This window comes from Epinephelus fuscoguttatus, linkage group LG12 (assembly GCF_011397635.1).
Source record: "Epinephelus fuscoguttatus linkage group LG12, E.fuscoguttatus.final_Chr_v1".
Taxonomy (NCBI): domain Eukaryota; kingdom Metazoa; phylum Chordata; class Actinopteri; order Perciformes; family Serranidae; genus Epinephelus; species Epinephelus fuscoguttatus.
The window spans coordinates 42,517,253-42,537,979 of NC_064763.1; the positions used below are offsets into that span (position 1 = coordinate 42,517,253).

General features: G+C 43.5%; 2 protein-coding genes across 2 annotated transcripts in view; one reads left to right on the forward strand and one right to left on the reverse strand.

Moving 5' to 3' along the window:
- Positions 1–4,487: 4,487 nt before the first annotated feature.
- Positions 4,488–20,727, reverse strand: part of LOC125898750 (neuronal acetylcholine receptor subunit alpha-9-like) — a 258,716-nt gene continuing 242,476 nt past the window's right edge. The window contains exon 6 of the transcript XR_007450652.1: positions 4,488–4,632. The gene's annotated coding sequence lies outside the window, so the exon portion shown is untranslated. The remainder of the gene's footprint in view (positions 4,633–20,727) is intronic.
- Positions 7,249–19,260, forward strand: serpinf2a (serpin peptidase inhibitor, clade F (alpha-2 antiplasmin, pigment epithelium derived factor), member 2a). The gene is made up of 8 exons (XM_049592687.1): positions 7,249–7,373; positions 10,669–10,737; positions 10,849–11,092; positions 11,455–11,641; positions 13,356–13,501; positions 15,874–16,016; positions 16,481–16,685; positions 17,571–19,260. Exons 2-8 carry the CDS (start codon positions 10,684–10,686, stop codon positions 18,047–18,049), a joined length of 1,458 nt encoding a protein of 485 aa, XP_049448644.1. The 5' UTR covers positions 7,249–7,373; positions 10,669–10,683; the 3' UTR covers positions 18,050–19,260.

Genomic DNA, 20,727 nt, shown 5'->3' on the forward strand with positions numbered 1-20,727 from the left:
TGATGAAAACTCTGATTAAAATTTTTCATTGACGACCTTTTTGTCCATGACGAAAATGAGACGAAGACGAGCTAAAAATAGATCTTGATAATAAAAACTAAGATAAAATTGATGTTTCATTTTTGTTGAGGAGACGAGACGAAGATGTTAACGTCGAAAGCCGAGAACGGTCGTGCTTGTGATTGTCATCAAATGCCACATGAGTGACAGGCTGGTAAACTCCAGTAAATAGTCTGCACCAGGATGTATCGTGAGCCGCGTTTCTATGCAAATGAGCTTAGTCTTTCCAAAGATCAGCACTAACAGCCGCAGTTACAGTGAAACTACCCTGTTAGCACAGGACATCAACATGTCAGACAGATGTAAAATTTTTGTTAGAATAAAAATTGGCTTGATGACAATTTAAATGTCAAACACTGGAATTTCATGTCGTGTGGACATTAACATTACCACATGCAGACTATGGGTTTTGTTCTGTAAACCTTATGACTAAATGTTACTCTATTCAGCGTTAATTTTATTGACGAAAGGTCAGTGACGAAAATTTCGTCACTGACCTTTTTTCCATGATGATAACAAGACGAGCCAAAATAGATCTTAATTATAAAAAAACTAAGATGAAATCTGTGTCTTCAGATGCCTGATGAGCCACAGGCTGGTAAACTCCAGTAAATAGTCTGCACCAGGATGTTTGGGTTGGTGCGAGTTGTGAGCTCTAACTAACGGCAGTGGCTGTTAGCAGCTAGCTCTGCTCGCAGCCTTCACAGCTTCACCCTGCAGGACTGTCAGTTGCAGCAGTCGTGTTGTGTTTGTAAAGAAAATTTAACTTCATTATGCATTTTCTCTGTCTTTTTTCTCCTCGTCTTTCCTTCTGTCTCTTTCTTCACTCACTGTCCTCTCCGTCCGTCTCTGTGTCTTCTGCTTGTTCTGTCGTTGTCCTGCTGAGTTCAGACAAGATGAAGTCTCACAGCCGCCTGCTGAGTCCCACAGGGAGCTTCTGACAGAGAGAAACTCAAGATGTGCCCATCTGAAAAATAAATTCAGATAAAGAGAAACATCAGACCACACGTCTGAATTCACTCACCTGGATCTAACAGTGTTTCAGGCTCCCACTGACTCACCTGGTGGAGCAGGGGCCCCATGTGTAGGGGCCCCGCCATGGGCTGATTCCAGCCTGCGGCCCTGCGCTGCATGTCAGAGGATAAACAGACAGTGTTTCAGTGTTTTCACCTGCAGTCCAGAGATGTTTGTCCTCTGCTGTCGCCCAGTGGACGTCAAAGGTCTGTGCGTTTCATTTGATTTAATTCACTCCAGCACTGCTTCCCAACAGAAAGACAGTCGTAGCTGTGAATGTTATATATCAGCATTTCGTTCATTTCTGTGGAGAAAATGAAATGAATTTGTTCTCTTCCAATTTCAGATCATAATTAAAGACATAAATCTTAAAAAGCTGACAGGATGAGGGCACAGTGAAGGTCTGAATATAAGCTTCATTCACAGAGTGTTCAGGACGAGGTGCTTTTGATTGATTGATTGATTCTTTTAATGACCACACAGCCAGGCTGGTGGAATTTGTTTCCAGTTCAGCTCATTGGTACAAGTTCCAACATAAAGGACACTAAACATAAACATAGATATACATACAGACAAACACATACAAACATAATACATAAGGGCCGTGCTCAGTCCTCAGTGTTCAGAGTTCAGAATGTTTATTGCAATGGGAATGAAACGGTTTTTGAAGTGAGCTGTTTTGGAGGCAGTTGTCCTGTAGCGCCTCCCAGAGGGCAGTAGCTGGAAGGCATGGTGTGCAGGGTGAGTGGGATCAGAGATCATTTTGCGGGCTCTGTGCAGTGTCCGTTTGTGGTGAAGTGATTCGAGGGATGGTAGGGGTGAGCCAGTAATTTTGGATGCTCTGTTAATTTCTTCTGGGAGAGTGTGTCGAGATTACCGAACCAGACTGTAATGGATGAGGTGAGAATGCTTTTCTCCTCTTTCAAACCATCTGAAAGAGGAGTAAAAGAAGCCATCTATGTGAAATTGGAAAATCCATCTCTCAGTAGAGTAGAAGGTCTGCGACACCACCTATCCCAATTTTCCGCCTCGTAGGGTAGACATATTGGTGGAACCTTTTTAGTTTAAACAGACCGAGGCGGCCTTCTGCAATGGGAGGAGCTGTTGATGACGCCGCACGTGCGAGCCACTGGTGGTGGATAAACAGGAAACAGCTGATAGCAGGAATTAGCGAGCAGCTAGTAGCAAGAGGGAAACACAAACCTGACAGACACTGTAAAGATGAGCAACTGGGGAGACAAGGAATTGCGCGCCCTCCTTGTCCTCGCAAACGAAGAGGCCATTAACCGTCAGATGACGGGGACGGTGAAGAACGGGCCGACTTATGAGAGAATCGCCGAAGGACTGACCAGCCGCGGCTTCCCTCCCACGTCACTGTTTACGTCACACACTGAGCTACACGTTTTGTTACTTGCTCACGCCCCCCATTGCCCCGAAAAAGGCACATTCTGTATAAACAAAAGTAGGTAGGCGGCATTTTGCTGCACTCCCTGATTTTGTTTTTATACTGCCAATGCTGAAAAAACACTGATTGGGCTTTCCTGCAAATTTGCACAACTCCTGTTTAAAAAGGGCTACAATCTCATATTCTCACATACTGCGGTTGGCTGGTGAGGTCATCCAGAGGACTCTCTGTATGTGCATTACTGAGGGAGATCCTTATGAAGTATTACAGATAATACAGTGACATTTTCCTCTGACTCTGGGCTGTCGTGACATAGCAATGAAACTATCAGGGCTAGGTGGTAAACTGCTAACTGCTAACATGCTAGCAGAGCTAACAGTAGTCAGTCACAGTAGCTCCTTAAGTTTACTGTATCTCCATTTGTGTTATTTGACTCCCCCGTGCATTTTGTTGATCATTGTTCATTTTGTTCAATAAAAATGTAATTAAAGGTGGATAATAAACTCTGCTGACGAGTTTGAGCTCAGAGAAAATAAATTAATTGAAAAGATGTATTTGTAGCACTGAGCTCTGTCTCCTAACTCCCTGCAATCTGTTTCTCTTTTGTGGAGCGGTTAGAACTCCACAATTTGGATGTCAGCACTGTCAAGATGGCTTGTTGTTGGTACGACCTGGTCTCATTCCACAGTCGTCAAACCAGAGCTTGGTCTGTGACTTCTGTGATTGTAAAGCCAAACCCTGTTCTTTTAGTGTTTGTTGTTGAAGGAAAAAAAAACATCAATGCAAGGGTGTTGTGCCGACCAGAGTTGGGTATAACGCGTTACAAAGTGACGGAGCGCAATGATGATAATGGAAGTCCTTGTTCCAATCGGAGGCAGCCCCCCAGAGAGGACAGCTGTCTGATGAGACCTGCACCTGAAGGGATTTGCACATCTGCAGACCACAACCAGAGCTCTGTTGTCCAATCAGAGTCCTCAACTGAGTTACAAAGTAACGCGTTAGAATACTTTGATTACTTTTTGCAGTAACGAGTAACCGAACGTGTTAGTTTGCTGTTTGAGTAATCAAATACTTAAGTACATTTTCAAACAAGACATCAGTTACTTCCGTTACTTTTAGAACGCTGGTCCTTCAGCTCCGAAACAGCAATGGCTGTCGTTTGGTTCTAATAACGGAGATAACGTTACAGTTCTGACAAATGTTTCAGAATAAAAGCCTATTTAGAAAATGGAGGGATTCTCTCAGCCGAGGTTATAAGGGGCTTTTAATTTGAAACAAGTGTTGAATTTGAAATGACGGTGCGATATGTTAACTTTACAAAGACAACGGAGCGGATAGAAAGTAAATATATAAACACACAGAGGGATTAATAAATAACGGACCGTCTATAATGTAGTCTGTTTCAAATGAAGCTGGAAGCCTCTGCAGTTGTGGTGAGTAAAAGCCCCGCCGCTATTTGTTAATGTTATTACTTTATGTCCGACCATGAGGATGTGCCATTGTTTGCTAGCTTGATGCTAATGACAGTAACGTTAACTCAGCGGGTTGACAAAGTGCCTCTGCTGTTTCACACCATCATTTGCCCCTTTTACTCTGTGTGGTAACATCCCTAGAGGAAATATTAAAAGCCCTGGGGTGGTGTTGTCATACAGTTGTCTACGGCAGCAGATTGCTCTGTGTTTCTACTGGTCAAAGTGACGGCTGTGATGGGAGAACTGGATCTCAGTGAAGGGCAAGTGGTCCATAACTTTAATTTTGGACACAAAAAAATGTAGGCTTAGCACCCTGTGGTCCATTGGCCAATAGGAAATGTAGAATACTCAAAAGTACTTTAAAAGTGCTTGAGTTACTTTTCTCAGGGAGTAACATTGGAAGTACTTTTAAAGTAATTGAGTTACTTTACTCAGGGAGTAATGCAGTAAAGTAACTGATTACTTTTTTTAGAAAGTAACGCAGTAACGTACTTTCATTACTTTTAAAATAACCCTTACCCAACACTGGTGCTGACGTAATGCTTTTATTTTGAAAGAGACTGTATCAAACTGTACATTTCCTGTGAAAACAGAAGTGTATGTTGAAAACAGACAATGCATGTAACAGGCTGAAGTTGACACGGCGTCCCAGAACGTCAACAACCAACACACCCAGGGTACCTTGGACGTCATATGTGGACGTGGAAAGTCCATGACCAAACGTGGACATGTGACGAGGTCACAGTGAGGATGTGATGGTTGGTAACGTTCTGAATTTTTTTTTCACAAAGGCGAGCCACTTGTTGCAGTGGCTCCACTGGAATGAATCGAATTTCCAGCCAGCTTTTACTGTTTGATCAGACGTTTAATTTAAACCTGTAAGACTTTTTACAGCTGAACATAATGTCTGATGTCTGTTTCCGAGCTGAAAAGGTGTTTGTATCAGAGTTGGCAAATTTATCTGATGTTACTGGAAGTCAGACGGCGGAGTGCGTGGGAGGAGCTAGATGGGTTGTCAAGGTTTTGTACAAGTCACCCCCTGACGACCTTATTTTTCACCTGAGCTCTGAAAACACAGCGCAATGCCAAAAGAATGTGGACAGCAGAACGTTGGAGTCATATGTGAGTGTCTGACATGTGATTGTGAACATTAATGTAACAGCCTCTTCTGGGTTCAGACTTTCCTTCAGATGAACCTGCTGCAGAGATCTGCTCCCAGAACTGATGCTGGGTGATCAGGTGTGACTCACAGTCAGTCAGCCAGATCATCCAGAAGGTGTTGGAGGGACTGACACAGCTGTGTTGTATGTGTGTCTTTGTGTCATAAGATCATCATAAATCAACCTGCTGCTGAATTACGCCGTGGCCGATGCTTACCTTGTACTGTGGAGACAAACACAAACCTCATGAGTCATGACTGTGATTCACAGAGTCTGCTGTGGCTCTGCGGTGACACCAGCATGATCACGGTGAATGGAGGTGGATGAAGGACGCTGTTTGTTACAGAGCTGCATTGTGGGGGCGTCAAGTTGGAACCAGGAGGTCAGAACAGGACAAATATACGCCCACACTGTGTGCTGAATGTGTAGAGCGCCACGAGGCCATGAAACCTGGAGGAACACTTTTACAGTCTGCTGTGACGCTGGTGTTAGTTTAGATAATAAATAATAATAATAAACAAGAGGCTGAACGGCTTCTTCTTTTAATTCATTCTTTATGTGAAATGTAACAAACAACCTGATGAAGCCACGGGCAGAATGTATTGTTGTCAGGTTCAGATTAGCCTTGTTGTCAGGTTTAGATTAATTGAGCCTTGTTTATTTTAGTTTACTGTAATTTACCTCATTATTATTATTCTGAAGTTGTAGTTCATGGTACGTACATATGAGGGTTCCTGGCACCTTCATCCAGGCTGACAATTAAAATATTTTTTTCCTGGTCCTGTTTGATTTCACTGCCACATTTGACACTATTGATCACTCCATCCCGGTTGAACAGTTGAATAAGTGTGTTGGTATCTTGGGCTTTGGTCTGAATTGGCTCCAGTCCCATCTGTCAAATAGGCAGTTTAAGGTCATCATAAACAACTTTGTGTCCTCATCTGCCCCTTTACACTGTGGAGTTCCACAGGGTTCAATCCTTGGTCCCATCCTTTTCTCACTGTACGTCACCTCTGGGCGACCTGGTCAGTCATTTCAGCTGTTTCGCTCCCTGCTGCTACACTGACGATTCTCAGCTGTATTTTTCAGATGATATGGATAATATCTGGACCCTCCATGATGGCTTGGCTGCTTTTAAGGAACAGATGTCACTTAATTTGCTTCAGTAAAATTCCAACAAAATGGAGGTTCCTCTTATTTGTCCTGGTAAGTTTTTCTCTGACATGTAAACCTGTATTTGGCCACCAGTGTTAATCCCCATACAGGGAACCTGGGGTAGAATCTGAACTTTAACCCTCACATAAACAAGCTTGTGCAAACCTGCTCCTTTCAATTCTGGAAAATCAAAATATATAACAAATATCAACCACAGATCTAGAAGTACAAATTCATAGCCTGATTTTTTTTCACAGCTAGACTTGACTGGCTCCACAAGTACAGAATAGACTTCAAGATACTGCTTATCACATACAAGGCCCAGCATGGGCTTGGCCCTTCATACATCTACGAGCTCTTGCATCCAAAAAACACCTCCAGGCCACTCAGATCACTCAACCGAGAGCTTCTATCTATATCACGAATCCAAGAGTGATTGAAGAGTGAAAGCTGCTGGGTTTTTTTTACAGACATCACTGTTTTTCCAGTGGGGATCATGCTATAAAAAGCAGCTGTGTTTTTAAAGAGACATCATTATTTTTCAAGTGGGCATAGTACAATGAAAAGCAGCTGTTTTTCCAGCGGGCATACTGCCACAGAAACTGCTGTCTGTTTCATACTGAGATATCACTGCTTCTCCTGATTTATGTGCCTAAACCCAACCACACATTAACCACAGCAAAATATAAAGTTTCAACATATCGGCAACGTGACAATGTGCAATTGCAGTTTACTGTGTTATAGTAACTGAACCTCTACAGGAAAAGAATCAGCTGACTTTGAGAACACTAATGAATGAATTTGAATTTGATCGTCTCAAGGAGGCATTCACAGCCAAATACTTTGACTGATGAAACCAAAGTCTCTGTTAAAGAGTTTTACAGCAGTCTGTCTCTTTATTTTTACATAGTGACCACACATTCAACCATGATCGCTCAGGGTTGATTATTAACCAGCCAACAGGGGGGCGGCAGTTGTTGAGTCCTGCCACTACGCTGTCCAGCCCAGAGCAGGTTGAACGTATCTATCTTTACTCTTATTTTAATCATCTCATCTGTTAACCCCTTTGCTTTCTCATCGTCTGCCTCCACATCAGACACGAGCCAGGTGAGTTCAGATCCATCTTTCATCTCACCAAAAGCCTTTGGAATGACTGAGTTAGTGTTCAGAGAGAAATTTGATCTGTTAACCAGTTTCAGCGCTGCTAAAATAATCTATACGTTATATACAACGTTATGTCGAGTCATGAGCAGAAGATGCCTCTTTACGGAGCCACAGATACACATTGAGTACATGAAGCTGAGCCTTATCTCGTATACAGTGTTGGCAGAGTCGTGTAGTTCATGTAGTTCTGTGTATTCTGTGTTCTGTGTATTCAGTGTACTGCAGCTCAGCCAAAAAAGGTTCTGAAACAGTAACCTTTAGTCTGCTGGTAAACACAACAGCCATATCTGAAACCTCAAGTGACTCTGAAGCTACGCGACACTGACAGATACCATGACGATGAAAAACAACATAAGAGTCCTGACAGCCTTCGTCCATAACAGCATAGCTCTGCGGACGATGATGTCAATCAAACACTTAAATACAATCGGATGGAGTGTTGTGATATTTTGTGTAAACACACTTCTTCTTTTTATTATTATTATTATTATAACCTTGATTTTAACAGGGAAGGCCACTGAGAGCAAGCTCTCTTTTACAGTGACGCCCTGATGACAACATAGAAAACAATAAAAGCACACAGAAATCACAGTTCACATCAGCAGGTTATAAAACAACAGAAGAATGTGTATGGACAAAGACATCAGCGGAGGAAAGAACATCACTTTACAGAAAAACACGCACATTCATTCTCGAAGTCAGTCAAACTGGATTTAAACTGATTTAAAGGATTAAATCTAATTTCTGCAGATTATTCCTCTTGTGTGGTGCAAAGACCAGTTTCCTGGTCTCAGTGTTAATATGATGATTTTCTGTTCTAGAACCACATAGTCTTTGGACCTGGTGCAGTGTGAAACTGTGAGCTCAGACATCCGGAAGGAGCTTGGAGTACAGCCTCTGCTCCTTTGTGGGGCTAATTGAAGTTGTTTGGGCATCTGACCAGGATGCTTCCTTGGCACCTTCCTTTAGAGCTTTTACACGTACTTCCAGCTGGTAGGAGGCCCCGGGGCAGACCCAGAACACGGTGGAGGGATTATATATCTCATCTGGCCTAGAAATACCTCAAGGAGGTGGAAAACGTTGCTGGGGAGACGGAAGTCTGCAGTATTTTGGTCAGCCTGCTGCCTGGTTATGTATGTATGTATGGATGGATGGAGGGTGATGGATGGATGGATGAATGATGGATGGATGGATGGATGAATGAATGATGAATGATGGATGGATGGATGGATGGATGAATGATGGATGGATGGATGAATGATGGATGGATGGATGGATGGATGAATGAATGATGAATGATGGATGGATGGATGGATGGATGGATGGATGGATTAATGAATGATGAATGATGGATGGATGGATGGATGGATGAATGAATGATGAATGATGGATGGATGGGTGATTGATGGATGGATGGATGGATGGATGGAAGGATGAAGGATGAAGGATGGATGAATGAATGATGAATGATGGATGGATGGATGGATGGATGGATGGATGGATGAAGGATGGATGGATGGATGGATGGATGGATGGAAAGATGAAGGATGGATGGATGGATGATGAACGGATGGATGGATGGATGGATGGATGGATGGATGGATGGATTGGTGTTGATGGATGAATGGATGGATGGATGGATGGATGATGGATGGATGGATGGATGGATGGATGAATGATGGATGGATGGATGGATGAATGATGGATGGATGGATGGATGGATGGATGGATGATGGATGGATGGATGGATGGATGGATGGATGGATGGATGGATGAATGATGGATGGATGGATGGATGAATGAATGATGAATGATGGATGGATGGATGGATGGATGGATGGATGGATGGATGAATGATGGATGGATGGATGAATGATGGATGGATGGATGGATGAATGAATGATGAATGATGGATGGATGGATGGATGGATGGATTAATGAATGATGAATGATGGATGGATGGATGGATGGATGAATGAATGATGAATGATGAATGATGGATGATGGATGGATGGATGGATGTATGGATGGATGGATGGGTGATGGATGGATGGATGGATGGATGGATGGAAATATGAAGGATGGATGGATGGATGGATGGATGGATGGATGGATGGATGAATGATGGATGGATGGATGGATGAATGAATGATGAATGATGGATGGATGGATGGATGGATGAATGATGGATGGATGGATGGATGAATGAATGATGAATGATGGATGGATGGATGGATGGATGGATGGATGGATGGATGGATGAATGAATGATGAATGATGGATGGATGGATGGATGGATGGATGGAAGGATGAAGGATGGATGGATGGATGAATGAATGATGAATGATGGATGGATGGATGATGGATGGATGGATGGATGGATGGATGGATGGGTGATGGATGGATGGATGGATGGAAAGATGAAGGATGGATGGATGGATGAATGAATGATGAATGATGAATGATGGATGGATGGATGGATGGATGGATGGATGGATGGGTGATGGATGGATGGATGGATGGATGGATGGATGGATGGAAAGATGAAGGATGGATGGATGGATGGATGGATGGATGGAAGGATGAAGGATGGATGGATGGATGAATGAATGATGAATGATGGATGGAAGGATGAAGGATGGATGGATGGATGGATGGATGGATGGATGGATGGATGGATGAATGATGGATGGATGGATGGATGGTGGGATGGATAGCAACTCTGTTTGTCCAGGAACCAGTACCAGTTTAGTACCAGTTCTTGATACCTATACCTATTCATGACAGGATGCCTCTAAACCACTTTCAGCACGTGATTAAGTCTGACTAATGCTAACATACCATGCTAACGTGCTAGGATATTATCACGTGCATATATTGTATTGTTTTATCTAACTTAATCAGAGATGATTCAGAGCAGTGATATGGTCTTTGCACTGAATTTGAAGGATTCAGCTGATGAATCCCTGAAACTCTCTGGCTGGGAAAAACCTCGTGACTACATCATGGCTGTGTTTGTGTTCAGAGTCATCAGTCCTAAAAAAAACATTTCAACATGTTTCTTCTTTCTTCCAATCAGGGCATTTAGTTCATCACACAGTGTTACAGATAAAGATGACTGTGAGCTGGTTCCCAAAGACAACAAAAAACATGACTCTCATCATTAGATAAAACATGTAGTGTGTTGTATAGTGGTGTCTAGATGCTGTCAACATGTCCTCCTCTTTGTGTTTTTCAGGCTGGTTGTTTGGAGATGAAGCTGTGTCTTCTTCTTGTCTTGTTTTGCCTCTGCTGTCCAGGACTGACTGTAAGAAGAACCTCAGTCTAGTAAACAACCTTCTTCAGCACGAACAGGAACTTGTGTCTTTGCTGTTTATCGTCTCTGTAAAGTTAACCCCGTCTGTCCTCGTGTCCTCAGGAGGAGCCCAGTCCAGCAGCTCCTGATGTCTCTGCTCCTGTAGACGTGGAGGAGGAGATGGAGGAGAAGGTCCACAGCTGTGGGGGAGGGCGGGTGTTCAGCTCAGAGGAACACAGGGCGATAGGGGGCGCCATCGAGCGACTGGGTTTACAATTCCTGGAAAATCTCCCCATCAGTCCACAGCAGCCGAACGTCGTCCTATCACCTCTCAGCCTGGCCCTCGCCCTCGCTCAGCTAACCTTAGGTCAGTCACAATCACACCTGCAGACGATCAGACAACGCCTGAGACGAAAAGTCCAGCCTGGCGTGGAACCAAGTGTAAATGCACAAGCTGAGATGTACTAAAATGAGTCGTTGGATTTTACAACACGACCCTTCTACTGGTATTATTTTGTTCACGGGGAGTAACGAGCACTACGACCTCACGGCTACAGATTTTATTCTGTTGTCATATCACTTAACACCAAGAGCAGCTCTACAGGAAGAAATCTTTGCACATTTAAAGCACATTGAAGGAGCCATTCATATCTGTTCCACACATGCTCCGTTAACTGTCCCTGTACAGTCTGTAAAAACAGTTTGTTCAGATCTGTGTTCCTCTTTCAGGCGCTTGTAACGAGACAGAGCAGCTGCTGCTGAGGAGCCTTCATGCCGTCAGTCTGCCATGTTACCACCACATACTGGGAGGCCTTGCGCATCATGTCAGCAACACGTCCCTGGAGGTGGCAGCGCGCATGTACCTGAGACCAGGATTTGAAGTGAAGTTGTCCTTTGTTGAGGACTCTCTGGCCAGGTATCAGTTACAGCCAGGCCACATACACACTGACTCTGCATCAAAAGACTTGTATATAATTTGAACATCATGTACACGTTTGAGACACCAGTTTGCAGTGAATGACAACAGTCTTGTACAACATTTGGACTCAAACTCAGACAACTGAGACAAAGATGGATGACTTAAAACAGTCTTCACTCAGTCAGGGACCAAAAAAAAGGTTGGAAACTACAGATAAACAGTGGGACAAAGCCTGCAGGCTGAAGTCTCAGGGCAGAGAAGATTAGAGGCTGGTGAGCAACAACAAAGTGGAGAGTGAAGAATAAGAGCTACATATACTGGGAGGATGATTAGTAAATGGGGAACAACTGTGAGGAGAACACAGTGGTCAGGTGATCCTCTGCTGGGGAAGCTCTCTAGTGACAGCTACTGGTCGAGTGAGGAAGTGCATGAAAAGATAACTGGTAGTATACAGGGGAACGGGTTAAATTACTGAAGCAGGAGGTGAAAAGAGAAGAGGGTGGAGAACCAAGAGCTATGACAACAGCCCTGTTTCCACCAAGCAGTCCAATAGAGTTCAGTTCAGTTGGTACACCAAAAGTTGTGGATGGTCCCAACAGAAGCGTTCCTTAGCGTCCCCATGTTTGGTCCCCCCTCTGTTGGGGTACCTAGCACACAGATCTGGTACTAAAAGGTGGAGCTAGAAACCCTGCAGTCTGATTGGTCAGTAGAGGACGCTCACTCTGGTTTTATGTAACCTCTGTTCATACATCAGTAAACTACAACTATAAAATGAAAGAGAAAAAAATCACTTCATTCACTGGGCCGACTGCCGGCAACTTTTAAGGTGGAACGTTAACTTGTAATGTTACTCAATGCATGAGTTGATGACGTGAATCCATCAGCACACCTTAAATTTCACTGTGACAACTTTGACCATCACTTTAGTTTTTATTGTCTCTTGAATGACGGACACTTTCAGTAATGAGTGGATCTTCAGGCATTTAAAAATATATATTAAAGTGCTGGACGGAGCAGTGAGTGACAACAACCTCGCCCACATTTAAGAGGACTGTCTGAACACACCGAGGGTCTAGGTACCATGTCTGAAGGCTTACTGCTGGTTCCAAAGGTGCTGGACTGAAAGGGTTTGGTGGAGACGCGATGAACATGACCAGTTTACAGTTGCAGTAGTCTCGCTCACCAGACCTTTCTCAAGAAAAGAAAGGTCTGGCTGGGCCGACTCTCACTTTAAGATTGGAGAAAAAAACGCCCCGGCTTTTTTTATTTCTTTCAACCAATCACAATCGTTCTGGGCGGTGCCACAGCAACTGTGCGCTTGCAAAAATGTTGCCGGGGGGAAACAGGTTTTGGTGTAACACGCCCACAAAAATATCGCCTACAGGACGCGAACCATGGCAGAAAAATGGCTACGTCCCCGCAAGATCAAACACTGCAAAAGTTAGTAAAGGACGTGTTCAAAACTGCTACACAACCGGAGGTGGTAGGGCGGGACTTCAGCGGGTGGCTCGTTCCGCCCAATGAGAGGCTGATGTATGCAGCGAACTTCTGCCCACTCAGACTACAGTTGCAGCAAATACAAACATAAATAATGAAAGTTTTTCTGACATTTCTACCCACCAGTTCTTTCTGTCCTGTTGTCTGAAATGTATATGTGCCATGTTTTCTTGTTTATGTGGAAGTGGAAAGATTTGTTTTTTATCCTCCTCAGGTACCAATCGTCCCCTGTCCCTCTGGTCTCTGTGGAGGAGGTCAACCAGTGGGTCGAGAACGCCACCAATGGACACATCTCCAACTTCATGGAAAGCATTCCACATGACGTGGTGCTTATGCTCATGAACGCTGTGTACTTCAAAGGTGACCCACTCCACCAAAGATCACTCAGTATGGGGGTTTATGTCGTGAATACAGGAATAAACAGAAATATATTCCTGCTGAATAAGAGTGTAAAACAAATCAAATGTTTCAGCAATTCAGTTCAATCAATTCAGCCCAGTTCACATCAAATCAAATCACATATATTTAATTCAATTAAATAAACTTTATCTATTCCCCAAGGGCAATTCCCGGGGCAGGCATAGTAAAAGAAACACAACAGGACGTTAGGACAAAACATAAATGACAGACAGAGCTGTCCAGTATCAGCTGTTACGTGACTGCCCAGAATTCAGTAAAGAGATGATGGGTCAGTGCTCCTCGGTCAGTCGGGACATAGAATCTGACAAGTCTATCCGGAGTCTCCAAAGGAAGGCACCATAGAATCAACCTCACCAGATGCCGGAACCAGCTCATCACTCCAAAGTGCAGAGCAGCTGCTGGATAACAACATCCCCCTGTAGCACTGATCACCTAATTGTGTCTTGATGAGCAACTGCTCAGTGCTACTGTTGACTGCTTTGATTCATGTCGATACCCTTTCTGGCAAAAACTCATGACTGTAGCTGATGGCTGGAAGGAAAATGAGAATTTTGAGCCTTATTTTATGGCACAGCATTATCAAAAAACCAAACCAATCTCCATAGCTTCTATTACTGCAACAGTTGCCTGATCTTTCGTCTTCTTCTTACCCCTACCTCTGGTCCTCGAGTGCCACCTTGCCCTCAGAATCAGAGTCACAGAGGTAATGTTTGAAAACTTCTATGAAATGCAATGACCCTTCGAGATCCTGATATATCATTGCTGTGCTGGCGTTTACGTAAACAGATGCAATGAGTGTTACTGGACATTGCTAACATGCCGTCTTCTGCAGTGGTGATTTATCTTGCCTTGTAACAGGCATAGTTTTGCAGTTGTCAGAGTGCTTGCGATTCACACACAACTTAAGTTTCATGCTATCAATCGATCAAACAATTTATCAAATAAAAAACAAGACTGCTTCATTACCAGGCCACTCACAACACTCTGTAGGCTAACATTAGCAACCAGTCCTACCTTGCCAGTGCTACAACCTCACAGCTTTAAGTTAAAGCTTAGCCATCATATGCCATCAAACTGGGGGGCATGTGATATGGAAATATGACAAAATCTTGGACTGTCCTGCACAAAGCAGCAGTAACAATGTAACATTAGGTAGCTACTTTGCTACAGAGACATTGGCATATCAGCGATTTCCTTTTTTTATTCTTATTATTAAGAAGGACGATAAAACATTGAAACAACATTAAACTAAGAAAATACAGTGGTTATCAAAATTTTTAAAATTGTCATTAACAAAGAAAATACAGTTGTCGGGATTCTTTTGCTGCTCATGCAGCCATCTTGCCAATGATTTCTCATAACACTCGGTTTGGAGTGTGCCTCCGAGAAACCTTCATTTGGAGGACCATGTAGCTCTAACACTTTGCCCTAAACCTCTAAACCAACAAGAATTTGGACACCCTAACCCTAACCCAAGATGGAACATGCAAAACAGAGGGGTAAGGGCTAACTGGTAGGGGCAAGGGGTGTACTGGGATTGGGCCTTAGAATGCTTTTGATCATCACTCATGAATAAGACCCCAGGACGACTGAAGTCCTCCTCAGTTCCAGAGTTACTGCCCATCAACTGAATTGAGCAATCTACCATTTCTGAGGGAAGAATGTTGTGAGCACTGATCTTCTTGTTTTTCAAAAGATTGCTTTAATTCAACAGTCATAGAGTTAGAAGATATGGAAACATGAGGAGACAAGGAGGTATGACATGCAGTTAGCAAATTTGCATTTCATAGGATAGCAAAGGAATGACCTGTCCTACTCTCCCTCTGATTGGCTGGTATTCGTTGCCTTTGTTGGTCTGATTGGTTAGGTTTAGACAAGAGGAGTGAGGTTGATTAGGGTTAGAGTAAGAATGTTAGTAAACCAATCAGAGGCAGAGTAAGGCAGATTAGGGCGGGTCATTCCTTTGCTAAAATGCAAATTTTGGTCTGGGAATCAAACCATGGACATTGTGGTTATGCGGTATGCCATTAGGATATTGGGGCTTCCCAACATTGATCTTCATAGGGGCTGCATATTGCTGCACTGGATGTCATGGTCCAAGCCAAAAGGACGAGATCACCAGTAAACACTATACACACCACCTTGATACCACCAGACCAGAAACTCTTCAGGACAGGTGATAAGGTGCACCTTAAGCAGAGTTCAGTGCTCATCACGACATCCTTCCTTAGTTCTTAAAATGCAAACTTAATAAAAAAAAGTTTCCTTTGAGGTATTAATGATTCCTCCTTGCTTTCTGTTGTGTTTGCTAGGTGAATGGCAGACCCAGTTTGACCCCCTGGTGACCTCCAAAGGAATGTTCTACCTAGATAACCAGAACTCTGTGTTGGTGGACATGATGAAGTCTGCCCAGTACCCTCTCCGCCTGCTGAGCGATCCAGAGCTGAAAGCACAGGTAACATGGATGATTCCTCTTAGACACCTCCCTCTGGAGGCTTTCTGCTAATGTACAACTGGGAAGAGGCCCGGGGTTTGAGCTCCGATTTGGGTCACCCTCCCTCATCCTGACTTTAGATCCCATCTTGGGATCCTCTAGGAAGAACTGGAGAACGTGGTGGGGAGAAGAATATGTGGTCCTGCTTGGCCTGCTGCAACTAGTGGTTAAACTATTGACCAGAACAAATGTTTAAGGTGTCTTTCTATATAACTTTGACTGCACAGCCAATCATACGTGTTTTCTGCAGCCGTTGTTTGGATAAGTTTTGTGTGTGATTTATACCTCATGGTAGAAAAAAACAAAACAATGAATCTTCCTTCTCCATTTCCACATATAACCACCATGTGTTCCTGCTGTCTTTGTTCAGAGTTTGTCGATATTAAATCATAGAAATAAAAATAAAGTCCTTCTCTCTTGTCCAGGTTGCCAGTCTTCCCTTCAAGGGAAACACCAGCTTCTTAATCGTCATGCCCTTTCCAGGCAGTGGAAACGTGTCATCGGTCCTTCCCAAACTGAACATCTCAGACCTTTACAGACGTTTACCTCAGCAGCAAACAATGCAGGTCAGCTTACCCAAAGTGAAGCTGCAGTACAACCAGGAGCTCCAGGGAGCGCTGACCAGCATGGGTGAGATTATTACCTTCATTAATATCTCCCTATTGGCGGCACAATGGGATGTGAGTGTGAATGGTTGTCTGTCTCTGTGTGTCGGCCCTGTGATAGGCGCCCTGTCCAGTGTCAGCTGGGATAGGCTTCAGCCCCACCATGACCTACAACAGGACAAGTGGTTATGGAAAATGAATGAATGAATGAGATCCCTTTTCCACCAACATGGAGCAGGTTCTGTTCCTCTTCTCACATCTAATTTTGAAATGTTTGGAGTATTTTGACCAAAAATAAATTAGTTCCAAACCCGAAAAGTTGGCTCCCAGCTGGAACCAAAAAATAGCAGGTTTTCCTTGACCTGAAGCGCAAACTGTGATGACATCATACTCTACAGGTTAAAACGAGAGAATGGAGTCTTATAGTCTAATATCTGTAATAAAAGAACAAAAGCTTGCAGATAATCAATGTGATGTGCCATCTTACTACTTCTGATTACCTCTGTTTGTGCATTGTGCAACGCCCTCTGTTAAGGACTCACCCTTGGTTACAGTGGTTCCTCTCAGAATTGGTGGAAACGTAGGCTGGTTTGCTAGCACCAAGGTTCTGAGGAACCTGAACAGAAACGGTTCAAGAGCCAGAGCTACTTTGGTGGAAAAGGGGTACATACGATGATGGCTACTGAGACACACATTATATAAAGGCATAAGAAGTTGTCGGTGTACAGTGGCCTGGTTGTGCCAGTCTGGGGAGTGAATGTGATAGCACTGACTCTGGAGCATCCATGTATTAGGAACTGCTGACACTTGGAAGTAGGATGTTGTTGTATCGTGATGCTTTAACACATGTAAACCAATGATTACAGGCATTGACATTCTCTATTTGTCTCTCTCTGGTTCTTTCTGTCAGGCCTCAGCTCTCTGTTTTCAGGTCCAAACCTTTCTGGGATTTCCGACCACCCTCTGAGGGTCACAGGCGTCCGCCATGCCAGCACCATAGAACTCAGCGAGGAAGGCGTGGAGGCGTCCGCCACCACTGTTGTAACCTCCATGCGTTCCATCTCTCTCTTCTCTGTCAACTCCCCTTTCCTCTTTGCCCTTGTTGATGATGCCACCCTGGCCCCCCTCTTCATGGGCATTGTCACAAACCCAGCTCCCAACAATAGCCCCATGCTTAATGATGATCCTAGCCACAACAGCACCATGAGCGACCAGCCTGTGACGGAAAACGCCAGGAACATAGACATAAATAGCGAACACAGGTCTTGCAACATGACAGTGATGGCAAAAGACAGTAGCATGCGGTCATGTAGCGCCCCTGCTGGTGAGAGGGAGCAGCTGCGGAGTGTGAATGGACTGGAGGGCAGCGGCAAGAAAAAGAAGAAGTAGCACGGAGAAAAGAATCTGCTCCAAACCAGACAACTCTGCACCTGCCTGAAGTTTTAAATCTCGAAGGATAGGTAGACATTTTTGGAAATACACTTGTTGGCTTATTTGCTGAGACTTATGGTCTTTACATACGGGGCATGACCAATAAGGGTTGGGTAGGGATGTAATTAACCGCTGAGAATATTTTATACCAGTTGCCCATCGTGGTCCATGGGTTAATTTTTTTGCTGCTTCTCAGTTTAGTAGTAGCACTATGCTGTTCTACTTTAAGAACAAAGCTATAAGGGAATTTATGCTACACTGGTTAGCTAGCCTTTGCTGCTCTGCACTGTGTACAACCCAACTAGTTAGCTCATTACCACTGGTAACTTTGTGCCGACCCATGGTGGCGGGACACCGTTACTGCAGAAACATTGTGCCCATCCTCTGTTCTCCCCTCAGGTCACCCGGTGAGGAAATGGCTTAATTTTAACTGCAAAACCCCTTTAGCATCTTCTGTTAGCTCTGTTAGCACCAATAGATGTATAATAACTGCTCATCTGGTGTATACGGCAAAAAGTTTCTAGCCTCTGGGATTTATATGTAGCAGTATTCGTGTAGCAGTGTTTTTTCCGCTGGCTCCGCCCAGGAGTTCTTGCTCAGCTCACTTTACATTGTGATGATGTCACAATATTTAATTGCTTTTCTGGGCTTGAGGAGGTTTTGTAAATATAAACCTCCCTCCTCCCCAAAATTCACAACAGAAGAACTCATAATTGAACTTGTTTGCAGTTGGAGGTGTCGACACCTTTACAGACGTCTCTTTTATAGTGGTGGTCTACATGGAAAATGCTTTTTTGACCGCAGGGGATCTTTTTGCTGCAATAACACAAGTGACCACTGGAAAAATGTACAAGCAAGACTGGATGGTGTCCCTGGGGGCCTGTTAGCACTGTTAGCAGCATCAACACTGCTAGTGGTGCTAACATACATTAGTTAACAATACTAAGGGGTTTTGCAACTCAGAATAAAGGTGCTTGCTAACTATGGCAACCTGGGCGAGCTGGAGGGTGGCCACCATGTTTCTGCAGCAATGCTGTCCCACCACCATGTCTCAGGACAGCGTTACCAGCAGTAATCACTGAATGAGTGGTGCCGCTAGTTAGCTCCCACCTGACCTGGGTGGAGTGCAATGCAGAGCAGCAAAGACTAACATTAGCTAATCAATGGAGACTGGAAATATGAAGATAAAGCTAGTTAGCTTAGCATAGCATGATGACAGGAGACAGTGGGGCACAGCCAACTAGCTCTATCCAAAGCTAGCAGCTCTATCAGCACCTCTAACGCTCGCTGCCTGATGTGTTTAATGTGTAAAAAGAAAGTGAAGGAGCACATTTCCAAATTGTCAAACTTTTTCTTTTCAGTAGTTTCAGACGTGCAGCAGAGGACGAACACCTTGGTTTTGTGTTGCTCTCAAGGAACTGAAGTTCAACATGAAAAAATACAAATGCACTATAGTGATTCTTACTGAGAGTTTTAGAAGTCAACAAACTGAAATATTCTTAAATCTCACCTCACAAATGTATCAGATGGATTTGTTTCATTGAACTTGTCACGTTTCTGTTGTGATCAAACTACAGAGTTTAATGACTGTTAATAAACTTTATGAGGCCTGGTGATGTGTTTCTAGACAGGTTTAACATTTAATTAATAAAACAACTACGTTGTTTTTGTTCAGACAAAAACACACACAAGTGGCTAATTTTCACTCAGTCACCAGGAAGGAAAATATTGTCACTGCATGTTTCTGCAAACCACAGATACGTTACATTTGTACGTTTCATATCAGAGTTTCTAAAGTGACGAAATATCTAAGCTGACTTTATCATCAGTAGGTGGAGGGGATGGTGGCTGATGGTGTGACACTTGAGAGACACCTGCCGAGCTGCAGACCACTGCTCAACACCAACAAACAACTAAACCTGTTGCTTTAAGCAAGACGTTGCTGCGTTTCCAGCAACTTACATGTTTATAGCAACCAGTTGCTGTGTTTCCAGCAGCGATAGTGCCCCCAAATCCAAAACATGATCTTTCTCTAACCATAACCCAGTGGTTCTTATGCCTAAACATAACCACACGTTCACCATGACATTGTTGAAACATAATGTTCCAAAATATCTGCAACCTAATAACGTACAAATGTAACGAATCCATGAACGCACAATGCCAACATTTTCACTGCCTCGTTCAGCTTGACTCACTTTTGGTACCAGGTACTTTTCTTAATTCAGTTAAGTTTTACTGCAGAAAGTCACTGCATCAAACTTACAGTTCTCATAAACCAGCCAGTTTCCCTCCTTTATCCAGTTTAGTCTGCATTGCTGCAGCTTTAGTTTAGCCAGTTCTGTTCTTTGTCTTATTTCCTCTGTTTCTCTTTGTCGTTAAATTTTTTCATGTTCAAACTGTAACATTAAAAGTTCCTTTTTTTGTTCAAACGTTAAAGCAACAGATTTTCCTGATGGTGAACAGTTGCTTTCAGTTTTCTCTATCAGGTATTTTAATTCCACAGTGCTTCCGAAGGTTTAAGAGTTGTTCCTTGGCACACTTTTCAAGTAACTGCCCAGAAGGAGACTGAATAAACTCTCTACCAAAGAAGTCATATTTCAATTGCACAGTATACCATAGACATGATATTGGAA